Source organism: Scyliorhinus canicula, chromosome 15 (genome assembly GCF_902713615.1).
Source record: "Scyliorhinus canicula chromosome 15, sScyCan1.1, whole genome shotgun sequence".
Lineage (NCBI taxonomy): Eukaryota > Metazoa > Chordata > Chondrichthyes > Carcharhiniformes > Scyliorhinidae > Scyliorhinus > Scyliorhinus canicula.
The window spans coordinates 32,042,510-32,060,790 of record NC_052160.1 but is presented as its reverse complement, the minus strand read 5'-3'; the positions used below and the strand labels follow the sequence as shown (position 1 = coordinate 32,060,790).

Genomic DNA, 18,281 nt, shown 5'->3' with positions numbered 1-18,281 from the left:
TACAATCTAACTGACCCGCCCCCATTGGCAGAATCTGGATCCTGCCCAGCATGGAGAGAAACTAATAATCACCACTTAAAATCGATTTCCATACAATCAACATGAGTGACCCCCTATCCAACGGCCTCCCTTGATCTAACGGCCTCCCCAGCAAGTGGTCACGCGACCACCAATTAGTACACTTTTTAAAAACATGAAGCTGGCAGAAGAGCTGCTGCGGGGACCCAAGGAGGTGAGTAGCCATCGTTGCTCCCAGGCAATGAGCACGGGAGCACTGGGATAGCTGTCCCGGTGCTCAGAGGGGGGGGACCAGCCTCGGTTGGGATGGGCCTTGGGGGGAGGGGGGTGCGTGGTTGCAGAGCAGGGGGGGTGGCTGCCCATGGCCTCGGCTGAGAGGGGCAGGGCATGTGGAAATGGGTGCCGCAGTGCCTGCGGGTCTGCCATGCCACCCCCTGGATCGTGTGTTCCCGTTCCTGGGACAACTGCAGCCCGCCAGCCCCACCGACCACCCATAACTCCCATTGACCACGGAGGCCTCTGACCATGCGGCTGATGGCTATTGCTAATTGGGAACCATAGTTAAGTGAGCACTTTGCACCTCACAAGTGGAACCCATGGATATGAGGGTCATTTAGCATGGAGGAGTTATTGCCTAGCATCCTATTCCAACCGTGATGTCTGGACACTATCTCTGAACCCTGTGGGAGGCAGCATCACGGACACAGCAGCCAACATCTGAGTACCCAGGGGCCGGACCAATACCCTGAGGACATGTCAGCAACCAGAAGGTAGGCATGTGCGCCGGGGAGGGGAGGGGAGCAGTGCCCAGTCCAGGTAACGTCATGTGCAGGTGTCTGGGATACGGGGTTTGGGGTCCGGTCGGCAGGGGCCCATGTTGCGGCTGGGGGTACATGGTAGGGTGTGTCAGGGGATGTGGGGATGGGAGAAGGGGGGAAAGGGGGAATGGGGACTATGGGGGGGTGAGAGTAATGGGGGAAGAGGGTACAATGGTTGTGGATGGCACTGCTGGACATGGGTGGGCTGGGGCACGGAATGGTGCTGGCGGGGTGGTGGCAGGAGCATTTTCATGGGGCGATGGGGCGATGGGGGGGGCGGTTCGGGGATGCAGTTCCAAACCACCCGTGTGGCCCACTTGAGGCCGTTGACCATTTTACGGTACTGGGTGCTGGTCCTTCTGGTCACGTCCCCGATCTTTTAAAAAAATAAATTTAGAACACCTAATTCTTTTTATCCAATTCAGGGGCAATTTAGCATGGCTAATCCACCTATCCTATGCATCTTTTTGGGTTGTGAGGGTGAGACCCACGCAGACACAGGAAGAATGTGCAAACTCCACATGGTCAGTGACGCGGGGCCAGGATCGAACCAGGGTCCTTGGCGCCATGAAGCAGCAGTGCTGACCACTGCACCACCTTGCTGCCCACTCTCTCCGAGCTGACGAGCACTGCCACTTCTTCCCATGCAGCACTGGCTGCCCTGTGGCTGACCCTCTGAGACCCTCGGGGAAACAGTGTTCGTGTCAGGCCTTGACCGTATCCAATGATCTGCCCAAGGTCGGCATCCTCGAATCATGGGGCTGGTTTTCTCGGAGGCATGGCTGTGAGCAGAGTGGGGTTGGCTGTGTAGGATTGGGTTAAGTGCTGCTCTTCCTTGTTAGCAGGGGACTGGCAAGCACGGTCCCAGTGAATCAGCCAAGGGACCATCATTTGCGGCGTTCAGCCCCTTGGGGCATCGTTAAGTGGGCCAATTAATGTTTTATCGTGGTGACGGCCTCACCGGTCCAAGCATCGGGATGTTTGCAGCAATTTCCACTCACTATCACATTTCGAGACTTTTTGGTGAAATCGCGCCCAGGGCCCAAAAAGGTGACTGTGGTTAGATAGCGGTGGGAACTGCCAGTAAAACCCAGCTTTCCATTTGATTGCGTCCCCAGTGTCTGATAGGCAGCAGTTTTGTTCGATTTTGTCCTGCAGAAAGAGAAGCAATGAGATAGTGATGGTTGTTAAAAAGACGAGTGTGTATGTGCAGGGTTTCATGTGTATCCTGTGTGGGCGCAGAATCAAGTTCTAAGCAGAATGCAGAGCTTTTCAATGAAAAGAAAGTGGGTGGAATAAGAACGGAGGAAGCAATGATCAGTGATAAAATTGTTTGTCATTTACCAGCTGGGTGAGGGCAGAATGCTGTTAGAGATTGTTGTGAAGGCAGCAAACAAGACTAAGTGTGTGACTGGAATGAAGACAAGTGGCACAGTGCCCACATGATTAGGAGAGAAGGATGATGCAAAGGTGGAAATTGTAGAATGCAGTAAGAGGAAAGCAGTGCCTTTGTCAGACGCAATACAGATAAATGGGAATATGAAGACCTACACTTAGTTTTGTTGGACTGGTCGGGTCTGTGAAGAGTTTCCCGCATTGAATCCAGGTTCTGTTGGTGATGCTCCCGGGTTTCCTGACCTCTGACCATGGCCTGCAGCAAATATCATAGAATCATAGAATCACGACAGTGCAGAAGGAAGCCATTTGGCCCATCGAGTCTGCATCGACCCTCTGAATGAGCGCCCCACCTAGGCTCAATCCCCTGCCCTATCCCCTTAACACCACCTAACCGTTGGACACTAAGGGGCAATTTATCAAGGCCAAACCACCTAACCTGCACATCTTTGGGCTGTGGGAGGAAACCAGAGCACCCGGAGGAAACCCAAGCAGACACGGGGAAAATGTACAAACTCCACAGACAGTCACCCGAGGTCGGAATGGAAACCGGGTCCCTGGCGCCGTCAGGCAGCAGTGCTAACCCCTATGCCACCGTGTCGAACTTTAAAGCAGCTTTTTTCCATTGGACAGGAGCAGGATGTCCTTCTATCCCTTCATCTCCTGAACGAGATCATCAAAAATATGTTTGAGACCCTGTTGATTTCCAGCTCATATGCTTTGGCCATAATGCCGAAATCAGGGGTCATGTGAGTGCACCAACCAATCGAAGATGAGTGGTTTGACCTAAGCGTGCTCAAATTTCTCCATGAAGTCACTTGCAAAGCGTACGAGTATGGCGGAACCTGTGAGAAGGTTAAAAGTGTTGTCGATCAGAGAGAAGGTGAAGTTGACCAGGCAAGTGGAAAACTATGGCGTGAAAGAGAAAGTGGGCATTGTTAAAGAGTGGGAGTTTCTGCCATCAAGTGTGCCCACCGTTCTGGGGACAGCCAATGAACACATCTTCAAACAGTTCAACAAACACTCTCTCCAGCAAGGAAGAGGATGAGAACAGTTACATAGCCTGACGCCAAAGAGGTTCCATAGTTTTTATTCACTACTGAATCAGGATCATACAATGTTTTACATTTTATTTCTTTTGCGACCTTGAGGTTTCCTACGCACAGCCAATGGTAGTGATAATGTCGGTCTTTTATGGTTTTGTGCAGTACCGCCTGACATATCCACCTTTTTCTTTGCAATCTTTAAACCCATTGCTCTGGCAATGTCCAAAATTCTATTTTCACTGATGTTTAAATCCCGCTGTAGAAACGTGAGGTCAGTAAAATGTGTTAGTCGGCATTATCGGGTTACATGGAGACATATTCATATGGAAAATTGGGCCTCCTCAGTTATCAAAATTCTGCTCAACCTGAATTTGAAGGCTGCACCCCTGGGATTTGACTCATGGAGAATTTACTGTATTTCTATATTTCTTGTTTTTTTAGGATTGAAGTGTAGATTAAAACTGCATGGTGTGCAGCTTTGATCTCTCTAAAAACAGATTTTGACGGAAGGAGAGCCTGTAGATTAATTCCAGAACTAAGGGAATGAAGCTATGATGAGTGTTCAGATATATGGGGATTTATTCTGTTTATGAAGTGATTTGATAGAAGTGCTGAAGATTGAGAGGATGTAGTTACAAATCTGTGCTATTCCTGTGCAGTATGGTATTGATTTCCCAAATTCTTTCTGTCATAAGTAACAGACAATGGGTGCGATTGAACCGCCTCATGGCACCCAACTCGTTGATGCAACTAGGCTGTTAAATATCACGAAAGGCCTCTCGCAAGATTTGCAACGCTCAGAATGCCTCACGAGATCTAATGAGATCTTGCAACATGTCGCGATATGGTTCTTGACCAGAGAGGGCAAGATCCAAATTAACATATTTAAGTGAACCATTAGGTTAATTTAAATATATCAGAGCCTGATTCTCCTGAGGCCTGGGAACTAACACCCATGAATGGGAGACCTCTCCATGCCGTCATTTAGCACTGCTCCATACAAATGGCATCTGGGGAGATCTCACAGACCATTGGAAGCCGCCGGATAGTTGGGCACTGGGCAGGTGGTACCCTGGCACTCCTGCTGGCACCCTGGCACTAACATCCTGGCATCTTGGCACAGCCACTCAGGCACCCTGGTGCCTGGGTGCCAGGTCGCCCGTGCCAGGACCAAGGTGCCCGGGTGCCAGGTTGCCCATGCCAGGGATCAGGACCGGGGATGCCGTTAAGAGGTGGGGGTGGAGGGAGAGTTGGAGGACCCCATAAAAGGTGAGTTTTGACAATGGAGAGGGTTCCGGAGGCTGAGTTCATCTGTGTAGGGAGTGAGGTAAGTGCAGCCTCGGTCGGGCGCTTCTGACCGAGGTAAGAAAAAAACCACAGAGCCCCATTGAAAAGCAGGGTCGTTCTCCGTGCAGCTCGGCCCAAGATCGCAAGAAACTGCAGAGTGTGGTGAACTCAGCCCAACGCATCACACAAGCTTGCCATCCTTCCATTGATTCTGTATACACCTCCCGCTGCCTCAGGAAGGCAGACAGCATGATCAGAGACCCCTCCCACCCAGGCATTGCCTTCTTCCAGATCCTTCCATCAGGCAGAAGGTACAGAAGTTTGAAGACCCAGACATAGGAACAGCTTCTTCCCCACAGCCCAAGACTCTTCAACGATTCTCCCTCGGACTGTTCCCTGTAAGAACACTATTCACGACGCCCTATGCTGCTCTTGCTCATGTATTATCTTTGTTTGGCCCCTTGTTCTGCACTGTAACCAATCACTGTTTGTCGATGTACCATTTGTCAATGTACTCTGTTGATTATTCTTTTTGTCTACTATGTACGTACTGTGTACGTTCCCTCGGCCGCAGACAAATACTTTTCACTGTACTTTGGTGCATGTGGTAATAAATCAAATCAAATATCAGATCAAATATAAAAACCCACAATTGGACTCTTGTTTTTTTGCACATTAAATTGTGCCCAATGCTTTTGCCAAAAAGATTGATTGGAAAGTGGAAGGGGAATGACAATAGCCGAACCTGGAAATGCCAGGATCTTCCTATCTCAGGCAGGTGTTCTGTGGATATCCTGGCATCAGAGTAATAAGCATTCCTTGCCTCTGATAACAGAAAAAGATGTTATAATGAGCAGCTGAGCTTGAATTTCAACTCCAGCGTTTGGCTCAGTGGCAATGATCTCACCTCTGAACCAGATCATGAGATTGAGAACATCATTGAGGCTGACTCTTCAGTGCAGCACTGAACGGGTGCTGCTATGTGGAGAAAGCAGGATTAGGCTATTGAGTTGGATGATCAGCAGGCTTGAAGGGCCAAAAGGCCTCCTCCTGCTCCTCTCTTCTTTGTATCTATGTATCTATTGGCTACCCTTTCAAATTGGTGTAAAATATTCCGCCATTGGGATTCTCTGTTCCTGCCGACGGCGCACCGCCGCCCGTGGGTTTCCTGGCAGTGTGGGGTGACTCCAATGGGAAATCCCATTGACAAGCGGCAGGGTTGGAGAATCCCGCCACCAGCAAACGGTGCGCCTCTGGGAAACATGCGGCTGGGGGACCGGAGAAACCAACCCTCTCTGTGTTAAGTGTGGGAAAACAGGGAAGCTTTCCGGATATCCTGACCACCATTTATTCCTCAACCAACATCACTAAAACTGATATTCATAGTATTGCTGTCTGCGGGATCTTACTTTTTTACTTTTGCTCACATTGGCTGCCTGTATCACAGCAGTGATTATACTTCGGAAGTATTTTACTGGCTGAGAAGTATTTTGCCCTGAGCAACAAAAATCTCTGTATAAACACCAACTACACACTTGATGGGCTGAAAGGTTTCTATAATTAAACAATCTATTTGGATTAAATTCATCTGTGATAGGGGTTCCAAATTGACAATAGATGCTTGGCCACCCATCTATTTTTCTTTTCATTGGGTGCCCAGCGCAATTTTATTTCATCCTGTTTTAATTTTAGAAGTGAAATTAGATGGTACAAAGCCATTGAGTTATGCTTATCTTATTAAAGATCTTTGTATAGATTTATGTAATAACAGACCACAGCAAACGTTCCTCTGATCTGTGGGTGTAGTGTATTTCAAAGCTCTCGTGCTGGTCCAAATCTGTATTACAGACTGCCCAGGCCAGACATTGTACAAAATGATTATGTAAAAATGGTACTGAACTCAAATATATAATACAGCCATGTTGCAATATTTATCGCATTACATCTTAATAATAACAGGCTCCTGTTTGGGCAGCTCGGTGCTTAGATATAATAAATATATAATAAAATGAGCTCGAGTGAAAGCATATTTTCTCTTTCATAGCAAAATATTCTCAATGCTCAATTTTGCAGGCAAAATACATGGGTGAGATTTACACCCCAGAATGGTTTAGAGTTTCTGATATTCAATCAAGGAACCCCAGAGGAGTGCACCGTGTTCATTTATTATTGTTACTACAGATCTTTTTGTTGATGTGTTTTGGTCTGGATTTACATTCTTTAGTCTGTCAAACTGATGTGAGGTCATTTCCTGGAGGAGGTCTCAGACCTCAGGTCTTTAGTGTGCATAATAGTCAACAAATGTGCCCGGGATAGTTTCCTGCAGCAATATGCTCTAGATAACAAGTGGACATGCAATATTAGATTTAGTTGTGAGTAATGAGCCAAATTTAATTTGTAGCTTAACTGCGCACAAACATTTATCAAATAGTGATCACAACAGTGGTTTAATTCAATGTAGCGTTTGAAAGTGAAAAGCACGATTCAGATACTAGAATTTTAGAGTTGGGTAAGGCTGACTTTAACGGGATGAGACAGAAACCGTTCACGGCAAACTGGAAAGATCTGTTAATGGGTCAAATGACAGAAGATCAGTGGAGAATATTTAAAGAAACATTTAATGGGATACAGAGCGAGCATATACTCCTGAGGGGAAAAGGCTTCCCTTCACAAAAAAAATAGGCATAGATAATGAAAGAGGTTAGGAACAGCATGAAACTAAAAGAAAGGGCTCACAAATATGCAAATCATAGAACAGATCTGGACGAATGGGATAGATACTGTGGTAAACCACTGTTACACCTGTATTAGGTGATGTAAGGTAGGACCTGGACTACAGGTTCGCCGGTAGCCCCTGCCGGCTGGCTCCGCCCAGTAGGAGGAGCGTGTCCTCTATTCAGCAGCCATTTCGCCAGCTGCTGTGGGAGGCCACACATCTTACTGCAATAAAGCCACAGTTGTATCCAACCTTAGTCTTTGTATAATTGATCGTGCATCAGATACAAAGACCAGCAAAGGGTCATGAAGCAGCTGATAAGAGCTACTAAAAGGGATTATGAAAGGAAACTTGCAAGGGGCATTCAAATCAATAAGAAGACATTTTATAGTTGTATAAAGCGAAAACAGGTGGTCAAAAGCAATGTAGACCCACTAAAAACTGAAAACAGAGATGTTGGCAGTGATAATGGGGAAATGGCAGACATGTTGAACAATTATTTTGCCTCAGTATTTACAGTTGTTGCAACTATACAAGGCATTGGTGAGACCACACCTGGAGTATTGTGCACAGTTTTGGTTCCCTTATTTGAGGAAAGACATAGTGGCATTGGAGGCAGTTCAGAGGAGGTTCACTCGGTTGATTCCAGAGATGAGGGGTCTGTCGTATGAAGAGAGATTGAACAGTTTAGGCCTATAATCTCTAGAATTTAGAAGAATCAGGGAAGATCAAATTGAGGTATACAAGATGATGAAAGGTATGGATAAAATAGACGTGGAGTGGATGCTTCCTCTTGTGGGGCATTCTAGAACTAGAGGTCATAGTCTTAGGATAAGAAGTGTCAAATTTAAAACAGAATTGAGGAAAAACTTTCTCCCAAAGGATTGTGAATCTATTGAATTTGCTACCTCAGAGTGCAGTGAATGCTGGGACAGTGAGTAAATTTAAGGAGATTTTTAATTGAGAATTGAGAACGGTCAGAACGTGAAGTTAAGGCCAGGATGAGATCAGCCATGATCAAATGGTGCAGCACACTCGATGGGCCAAATGACCTAATTCTGCTCCTATATCTTATCAACTTATGAATTTATGAAAAGAAGGATAACTCGCCGGACGTCCTGAAAAAATTAACAGTCAGTAGAATACAGGGACTTAATACAATTAACCTAAGTACAGCATCACTGACTAGGTAATTAATGGAAGAACGAAAGAGTGAAAAATCCCCAGGTTTCCATTCTAGGGTGTTAAAGGAGCACATTGTAGATGTCCTAACTATAATCTTTCAGAGTTCCCTAGATTCAGATTTGGTCCCTCGGGATTGGAAAATTGCACGTCACTCCACATTTTAAGAAGGGTGAAAAGGGCAAACCAGTAAATTACAGACTGGTTAGCCTAACATCTGTGGTGGGGAAATTACTGGAGTCTATATTCAGGGACGGGTAACTGAATGCCTCGAAAACATTTGGTCGGTCAGGGAGAGCCAGTATGGATTTGTGAAGGGAAGGTAACGCCTGACTCATCTTATTGAATTTTTTGAAGAGGTAATAATAATAATCTTTATTGTTACAAGTAGGCTTACATCAACACTCAATGAACTTCCTGTGAAATGCCCCTAGTCGCCAAATTCCGGCGCCTGTTCGGGTAGACAGACGGAGAATTCTGAATGTCCAAATTACCTAACAGGACATCTTTCGGGACTTGTTGGACGAAACCGGAGAACCTGGAGGAAACCCATGCAGACACAGGGAGAACGTGCAGACTCTGCACAGACAGTGACTAAGGTAGTGGACAAGTGAATGTCTCTGGATGTCATTTACTTTGACTTCTGGCAGGCATTGATAAAGTCCCACGTTGGAGATTGTTAACTATGGTGGACGTCCATGCAGTTGAGGGCAAATGGTTAGGACATTGGTCGAATGGCAGGTGACAGAGAGTGGGGATAATAGGCAATTACTCTAACTGACAGGAGGTTACTAGTGGTGTACCTCGTGGATTGTATTGGGGCCTCAATTATTCATATTATTCATTCAAGACTTGGATGATGGCATAGAAAGTCATATGCCCAAATTTCCTGATGATACAAAGCTAGATGGCATTGTAGATAGCCTAGGTGATAACATAAAATTACAAGGAGGTATTGACAGACTAGGTGAATTTGCAAAATTGTAGCAGATGGAATTCAATGTAAGCAAGTGTGAGGTTGTCTATTTTGGACCAAAGAGGTTAGAGTGGAGTACTTTCTAAATGGAAAGGTTAGGTACAGTGGATGTCCAAAGAAACTTGTTGGTTCAGGTGCATAGATCCTGAAAATGCCTGGAGCAAGTGCAAATAATCAAAAAGGCTAATGGAATGTTCACCTTTATATCTGAAGGATTGGAATATAAAGACCCAGAAGTAAAGCTGCAGCTATACTAAATCGTGGTTTGACCTCCTTTGGAGTACTGAGAGCAGATCTGGGCACCACAGCTTAGGAAGGATATTTTGGCCTGGGGGGGGGGAGTGTAACATAGGTTTACTAAAATGATACCTGGATTACAGAGGGGTTAAGGTACGAGGAGAGATTACAACAAATTAGATCTGTTTTCGCCAGAATTTAGAAGGTTAAGAGGTGATCAGATTGAAATATTTAAGATATTAAAGGGAAAGACGAGGTGGATAAAGATAAATTATTTCCACTGGTTGGAGATTCTAAAACTAGGGGGCATAGTCTAAAAATTAGGGCTAAACCGTTCAGGCAAAATGTTGGGAAGAACTTCTTCAGTCAAAGGGAGATAGAGGTTTGGACCTCTCTCCCACAAATAAGAGTTGAAGCTAGAACAGTTGTTAATTTTAAATCTAAGACAGATAGATTTTTGTTAAGCAAAAATATTAAGGGATTTGAGCCCAAGGCAGATATAGGGAGTTAGGCCACAGATCAGCCATGAGAGGTTCGAGGGGCGGAATAGCCTACTCCTGTTCCTATGTTGCTCTGTCTTGTGAGTTTGACTGTCATTTTACATTTCTCCCCGTGTCCAAAACCATCTTGCACTGACACAAAAAAATGTTGTATAAATACAGCTTTAGTGGCACATTGCTGAATTATTTATTTCATTTATTTTTAAACACCTTTCTTTTCAGGTTCCTTTGCTTTTTTTTTAATGTTTCCAATTAAAGGGGAATTTAGCATGCCCAATCCACCTACCCTGCACATCTTCGGGTTGTGGGGGTGAGACCCACGCAGACACGGGGAGAATGTGCAAACTCCACACAGACAGTGACCCGGGGCTGGGATCAAACCCGAGTCCTCAGTGCTGTGAGGCAGCAGTGCTAACCACTGTGCCACCGTGCCGCCCCTGTTCCTTTGTATTATGCAGATGACTACCTCCTACCAATCTGCCAGTTCCAATGTAGAACAGGTTTGGGGAAGGTGTGAATTGACTTGCCATTCTTTCCACTCTCATGTGGGAAGGTTTTGCTCTGCTCTACTCTTGATGGCATGAGGGATCAACAATTTGGCATTTGGACGAAGGGCTACTTTGCCGTGAAGTGCACTGACACAGTAACCCAATGCGACCAGAGACAGCTGATATTGATAGCTTTGGCCTGAAGACATCTTAATTTTGGAAAATTTGTTCCGCCTCAGAATATTGACTGTTTCCAAAAAACCAATAACAATGCAAAGGGCGGAATTCTCCCATAGCCCCACCGGCGCATTAAATGGGAGGTGGGGGTGAGGGTGAACTTGGAGGCAGTGCAAAAACCTGTTTCATGACGGCATGAATTTCCTGCGGTGTCTTCCAAGATGCCCACCTTGGCTGATCGAAAAACCTGCTGGAGGCCATGTGAAACTGATTTTCATCCCGCTGATGTGAAGCAGATGAAGGCTCGACCAGAAATTTCTACCCTCGCCTCATTCTCTGCAGCGTAGGTGGGAAAACACGCTGGTGCAAAACATACCTGCAACAACATGGGCCAGGATCCTCCGTCACCCTCCACCCGTTTTCTGGTGCGGCCACGCCCCCGTTGTCAGCGGGATTCTCCGTCCCGGCAGCCGGCCAATGGGGTTTCCCATTGTGGGCACCCTCAACACTTTGGGAAATTTGTGGGTGTGAGTGCGTTGCCGGCAAAACGGAGGATCCCGCTGATGGAGAATCCAGCACATGGTGTCCAGAAGTCAGGACTCGCCCGAACAATGCCTGGAGCTGTCTCCAGAGTTGGAGGTTGCCAGTAACCCCAGAAAACCATAACAGTGGGTGGGGGGAGCAACAGATGATCTTCAAGATTCAGTGTCATCAAGGAGGTCCATCTTCCAGCCTCAGAATGTTCCTGGAGATCCATCTTTTTGCAATAATGGGTCGGTGATGAAGGACACCTTTTCAATATGATAGAGATAGAGAAATACAGCACAGAACAGGCCCTTCGGCCCACGATGTTGTGCTGAACCTTTGTCCTAGGTTAATCATAGAATTTTGGACACTAAGGGCAATTTTTCATGGCCAATCCACCCAACCTGCACATCTTTGGACTATATGGCACCAGGATAGGATGGCGGACTACGTGTCATCAGACCTACCCCATCACGGAGTACGGTGCAAAACACCCGGTTGAATAATTAATGAGGTGGGGGCCGAAGGATATGGCGCGGCGTCCCGCTGGCCTCCAAGGTCAAATCCCCGCCATGGGACCTAGTCCCAGATAGGAGAATAGGAGAAACTGCTGTGTATTTTGCTGCAAAGATCAATTGTACTCTGGTCAGTCATGAAGAAATTTCTACTTTCATATTAGGAGATGACTGTCTGATGTGCTCTGTGTGGAGTGGAACAAAATAGTGCGGAAATAAACTGTACCAAGTGGGATTAGAATGAATAATTTATTACAAATGGTTAAGGGCAGGCTGCTCTAAGTTACAAGGAGAAAGATTGATCTCCGTGACACTGTGCAGTGATTGGAGGAACACAGGGAGGTGAAATTAATTTGGGCCATTTTTGATTGGTTGCTCTACACCCCTGATCTCGTGGGTAAGAAGTACAAGTGATTTTTATGCTGTGACATCCTTTGGTTAAACCAGATGTGCTGCCCCAATTACTTGCCAGCTCACCTAATTGGAGGCAGGAAGCTCTCTCAAAACTGCACTGGAGTGTCGGCCTAGATTAAATGGTCAGGTCACTGGGGTGGAGATTGAATCAATGATCTTCCAACTCAGTCCAAAGATGTGCGGGTTAGGTGGATTGGCTATGCTAAATTGCCCTTAGTGTCCTAAAAAATATAAGGTTAATGGGGTTGGGGTTGTTGGGTTACTGGTATAGGGTGGATACATTGACTTGAGTAGGGTGATAATTGCTCGGCACAACATCGAGGGCCGAAGGGCCTGTTCTGTGCTGTACTGTTCTATGTTCTATGTTCTAACTGTGAGTGCTTCCAGTGATCGAAGGCTGACCACTGATCATGTCCTGTCATATTACTTCGATAACATGGCATGAATTCAATTAAGTAATTTTGGGGCGATTCACCAGAGCCGTTAGCCTTTGCCGAGATTTCTCGGCGAAGGCTAACGGCTCTGGTGAATCGCCCCAAAATTACTTAATTGAACTCATTAATGAGATTGAACTAGAATGCTGCGGCCTCCTGGTCCTCCCTGCAGAAAGTCACACGGGCACGAATCACTACTGGTCTCTAAAAGTGGGGACCAGGTGCCAGGGACACCAAGGGGTAGCAAGAGGGTGAGTACCTTCTCCACACTTACCTTCAGGGTTTATCGGAGAGGTGGGGTTCAGGGGCTTGAGATACGCTGGAGGGGCACAGGTTGGGGGGCTTTTCCAGCTTAGGGTCATGTGGCAAATCTTTCACAGTGGCCTTGAAAACCATTAAACTCTCTCCCAGCATGTCAATTTCAATGATCTGTCAGATGAAGGTAAAAGTCTTCCCTCTGTAGTCTAAAAACCCTTTGATGTTTCTCTGAGCATGCCAATATCAATTAACTGTCGGATGAAGGCAGAGGTATTCCCTTTGATGTGTTGGAAACCTTTGAAGTTCTTTTTCCATATTTAATTTCAATCCCCTTTGACATTTTTAAGCATCTGGTCTTCTTGAGAAGCCTAAAAGCTATGAATTGCATTGAACGCATTGCTTACGTTCACTTTCATGGTCCATTATCTTTACATGCCTCTTGATTGACAGGTACAGGCTATTTCAAAGGATGGTAAACTTTCTTTGTATTTATTGCTTCATGGTCCATGACCTTTTACACGCCTCTTGATTGAGAGATTCAGGCTATTTCAAAGGAGGGTTGTTTTGTTTGTTTTCTAGCTCTTTATGGCCCATTACCTTTTACAAGCCTCTTGATTTTTAAAAAACAAATTTAAAGTACCCAATTATTGTTTTTTTTTCAATTAAGGAGCAATTTAACATGGCCATTCCATCTATGCTTCACATCTTTGTGTTGTGGGGGTGAGACCCAAGCAGACATGGGGAGAATGTGCAAACTCCACATGGACAGTGACCCGTGGCGGGGATTGAACCCGGGTCTTGGGTGCGTGAGGCAGCAGTGCTAACCATTGTGACACCATGCCAGCAATTGGGGCACCTTGCCAGCAATGGGGGGGTCCCTTGCCAGCAATGGGGGGTGCCTTGCCAGCAATGGGGGCTGCCTTGCCAGCAATGGGGCCTGCCTTGCCAGCAATGGGAGGGTCCCTTGCCAGCAATGGGGGGTGCCTTGCCAGCAATGGGGGCTGCCTTGCCAGCAATGGGGGCTGCCTTGCCAGCAATGGGAGGGTCCCTTGCCAGCAATGTGGGGTGTTGTACCAGCAATGGGGGGGTGCCTTGCCAGCCATTGCGGGGGTCTTGCCAGCAATGGGGGGAGGGTCTTGCGAGTGATTGGGGGGTCGTGCCAGCAATGGGAGAGGTGTGCCTTGCCAGCAATTTGGAGGGGCCTTGCCAATGATTGCAGGGTCTTGCCAGAAATGGGGGGAGGGTCTAGTGAGTGACTAGGTGGCCTTTCCAGTAATTGGGCAGGCCTTTCCAGTGAATGGAGGGGCCTTGCCAACAATGGGGAAGGGCCTTATCTGAGATCAGTGGGGTCTTGCTAGTGATTGGGTGGGGCCTTACCAGTGATTGGGTGGGGTCGCGCCAGTGATTGGGTGGGGTCGTGCCAGTGATTTGTGGGTGGAACCTGCCGGCGATTAGGTGAGGTCTTGCTACCGATTGTGTGGGGTGTTGACAGTAATTGCGTGGGGCCTTGTCGGTGATTGGGGGAATCTTGCTAGTTATGGGGGGGGGGGGGGGGGGGGGGGGGGGACGGTGCTACAATGTTATCCTGAGATTGGGGTGTCCTTTGAAAAAGGATTTGGCCTTGCTGGTTTCTTCAGGCCCCATGGCAAGAATCAACCCCTGCTACAAAACGTTGAGTGAGTTGCAATGATCCTCATGGTAGAAATCGCACCTTGCTGGACACCACATGGAGAAATCTTTTGGGAGAATTACACCAGTTATGTTTTGTCTCAATCCAAAGTAAAAACACCCCCCCCCCCCCCCCCCCCCCCCCCCCACAGGGCCATCTGCCACTTGTTCTTTAGTTTTTCTTTTACTGAACTCTGACCTTTATTCTCCTATTGACACACATTTATGCAATGTTCTAGCAAATTCTCCTACCATTAACACACCCTCTGCTTCACAATCTACACATCTTTGTTGCCATCACTCCTAACTCCCACCAATGACCTTCTACTCTGCTCCAACTGCTTCACTTCCTCTTAAACAACATAAAATTCAACACATTTATCCCTCTCTTTCACTCTGAAGAAATCATCTTGTCTCGATACATGAATTCTGTTTCAATCTCCACAGATGCTTCCAGGCTTGCTGAGTTTTTCCAGTATTTTCTGTTTTTGTTGAAAATACTATGTGTTCACAGAATATTACAACACACAAACAGGCAACAAAGGAAGAGGGATTGATGGAGGATGGCAAGATCAATTAGATTGAATGCTGCAGGAAAGATGAAGGCAAGGAAGGGTAGCGCCACGGTTACTGTCACAGAGATTGTTGCTCATGATTTGAACTAAGGTTGTTTCAGTGTTGTGAGAAAGGCAGAAACAAAGTTGTAAGGTTTTGATCAGGAATTTAGTGATGTACAAGAAGCTGAGAGATGGTGACCTTGGACAAGAAAGTGAAGATGGAGGTGGATGGCAGTTGGAAAGGATGGATGCGTGTCGGATCATTTTTGAGGAAGGAGCAATGATCACAGTTTTGGATGGCAGAGCGGTAATGTATGAGGAAAGGGAGCCATTGATAGCAACTAACATGGTTGTTGAAGGGAATTTGAGCAATCAGAATTGAATGGGGAAAAAAATCTAAAAAGGGAGCAGCTGCAGGTCTCGTTGATGAGATGCGCTTGAAAAGGGCAGGGAGGGGAATATAACTGAGAAATTTCAGAAAGAGAGGGGTCTATGCTTAAATTGTCATGAGACACAGGGTGGGAAAGAGGGGGATGGAGTTTGGAGGCGAGAGGAAAGGGAGGGAGCTGTGTATGGGCTCTGGTATTTCTGGGAGGCAGGGAAGGTGCAAGCAAGGCTGGAAATCATGAAGAACCTGATAAGACAGGGGACACGAATGTCCTGCCAAACTTAATAATAGGACCTCATTATCATTTATTTTTTTGTTCCGTTTCTCTAATGAGCAGGCAGCCAAATTGGCAGTTTGGCAGATAAAAGAGGGAAGACCAATGGCAGGAGGTCACAGTCGGGGAGACATGAGAATGGTCCCTGGTGTTTTGGGGAGTGGTTAGACAATGGGGCTCGGGGGAGGGGGTTGTGATGTAGAGGGGAAGATGAGAGGTTTGTAATTGGAAGTAGGGAGGCTGAAGACTTCTCCGAATGGCCAGGGAGAACATTCTTTCTCCTCTTGACCCACAAGGAGTGCTGAAAAAATCACAAGAGCTTCACAGTGAAATTCTTTCAATATCAAGCCTACCCTTTTGAGCTGACAGCTGTTGCCTCCCTTTCACTACCAGGAATCCTGACCCGCACGAAAAAGTGGATTTCAAATGGGGATCCCGATTGCACTATGGGAGGCCAGTTTAAATATCTTAAATGAAGAAACCTGCCGATATAAAAACATAAGTGGGCATGTGCGCAATGAGGTAGGGATGTGTTTCCAGTATTGAAATCTTTATTCTTGCTCGCCGCCCATTATTGGAGGGAGGGGAAGGATGGGATGGATGGGGGGGGGGGGGGGGCAGGGGGGGTAGTGGGGGGGTACTGGGGGAGGGTAACATCAATGCCTGAGGAGCCTGTTGCACAGTTAGACAAAAGGGGACATTTATGAGTCTGTTCAGTTGTGTCCTACATATCGCATGTGCAAATTCTTCAGCTTTCACAGAATCGGCACAGTTGGGAGGACCAATTGCGTGCAAACTTCTCCAAAAAAATCACAGCAGTTTCCCTCTGATTAGCAAGAAGAAGTGCATCTGAAGCAGCATGATGTCACTTTTTCCCTCCTGGGAGATGGAAATCCCAGTCTTCACATATCCTACTCCACCTAATGGTTCAAAGAGCTCTGATTAGAAACAAAACTGAAGCAAGTGAGCTTGAATGATTGATAGACGTAATCATGCAATTTTCAACCTTATTGAGCCCAGCCTGGTGTGTAACTGTGTAAGTCTTGTCGTTGAAGCACTACAAAAGAAATCTGCTGGTACTGTAATTGTAATGTAAACAAATCATCATTGACGTGCCCATAATGCAATGTCCTCTGGCTCAAAAAAGCTAATTTAAAATCTTCTGCATCCTTGTTTATGGTTGGTCTCATAAATAATGCAGAATATTCTTTTTTCACTTATAGCAGATCTGTCATATTTAGAGGGGGGGCTTAAATATGTCAGGCAGTAAAATGTTTGCAATGGTATCTTGCTGTGTGAAAATTTAATGTGGTTTAAAAAGTGTATGTGTTACTATTTTTAATCTTGTGCTAGGTGATGTATTGTGATGGGGGAGGGGAGGAAGTGAAACAAATGAAAACAATGGTCCCAATATATTCATAAGAAAATGTGAGGTAAGCACACCTCGGTATAAACAAGAGCAAGTTATCCACAGTTGCACTAAATTAGTTGAACCGCAATTTGAAATATATTTTTTATGTGAAAGATTAAATTGTGATGCAATTGTTCCTATAGTCAGTGGAGGAGCATGGTTTAAATACAAGAATACTGCTGGTGAGTAGTGCTTGTCTGCGTTAGTAAGGATGTATTATTGCATTCTCCCAGGTAGCATAGCGGTGATACACAAACCTCAGGATTACAAATACCAGTCAGTGAATTGGGAGTATTACATATTCTCGCTACATGGGAAAGCATTGTGTTTGTATTCAAGTGTGTGCTGCATGTGGTGGGAGGGAGATGAGATCATAGACATCTGCGAGATAATGACTGATGGGAATTGAGAGCAGCATAGCATTAGGGCAGCGAGCAAATCAATAGCGTCTGCAGACGAATAGGATTTTTACATTACAGTTCCATTGCAGTCAGCGTGTAGTATGTGAAATTCTGTTGTCCAGGATTACTTTTTTTTGGGGAGGGGGATATTTTTCTCTTTTATATACTTTATGGGTGCAGTGTAAAGGATATTTTGTTCTGGTTGTGGAGGGTTTTATTGTGCTCGTTTTTGAGTGAGACAGCATCCACACTGTTTGGAGACAGATTACCATGCTGGGCTTGGATGTGTGTGAGTTTGGCAGTCAGCTCCTGGAACTTATGTGGTTGACAGTATGCTACAAAGGTGAGACGAGAGTTTTTAAATTACTGCTCTGTGCTTTTAGAAATTCAAAGCCAAAAGCCCATCCTTTGTTTGAAGGTCTATACCGTGTATTTCCTGTAAGACTAAGCCTGCACTCTTCACTGCTGACTGAGCAGGTTCCCTTTCGTATCTGTGCTAAAATATTCAAATTGTTTTAACATTTCGGTTCCGATGGCTCATGAAATTAGTTCCTGCCGTAGAGATGTTTTATATCAGTGTTACTTTGTGATGTAAT

The 18,281-nt window shown here is 46.0% G+C and overlaps 1 protein-coding gene across 1 annotated transcript in view; it reads left to right on the top strand.

Moving 5' to 3' along the window:
- The first annotated feature begins 17,557 nt into the window (after positions 1 to 17,557).
- The window catches only part of arhgdig (Rho GDP dissociation inhibitor (GDI) gamma), a 92,223-nt gene continuing 91,499 nt past the window's right edge, over positions 17,558 to 18,281 (top strand). The window contains exon 1 of the mRNA XM_038820559.1: positions 17,558 to 18,028. Within this exon, the coding sequence (XP_038676487.1) occupies positions 17,956 to 18,028 (73 nt within the window). The 5' untranslated portion in view covers positions 17,558 to 17,955. The remainder of the gene's footprint in view (positions 18,029 to 18,281) is intronic.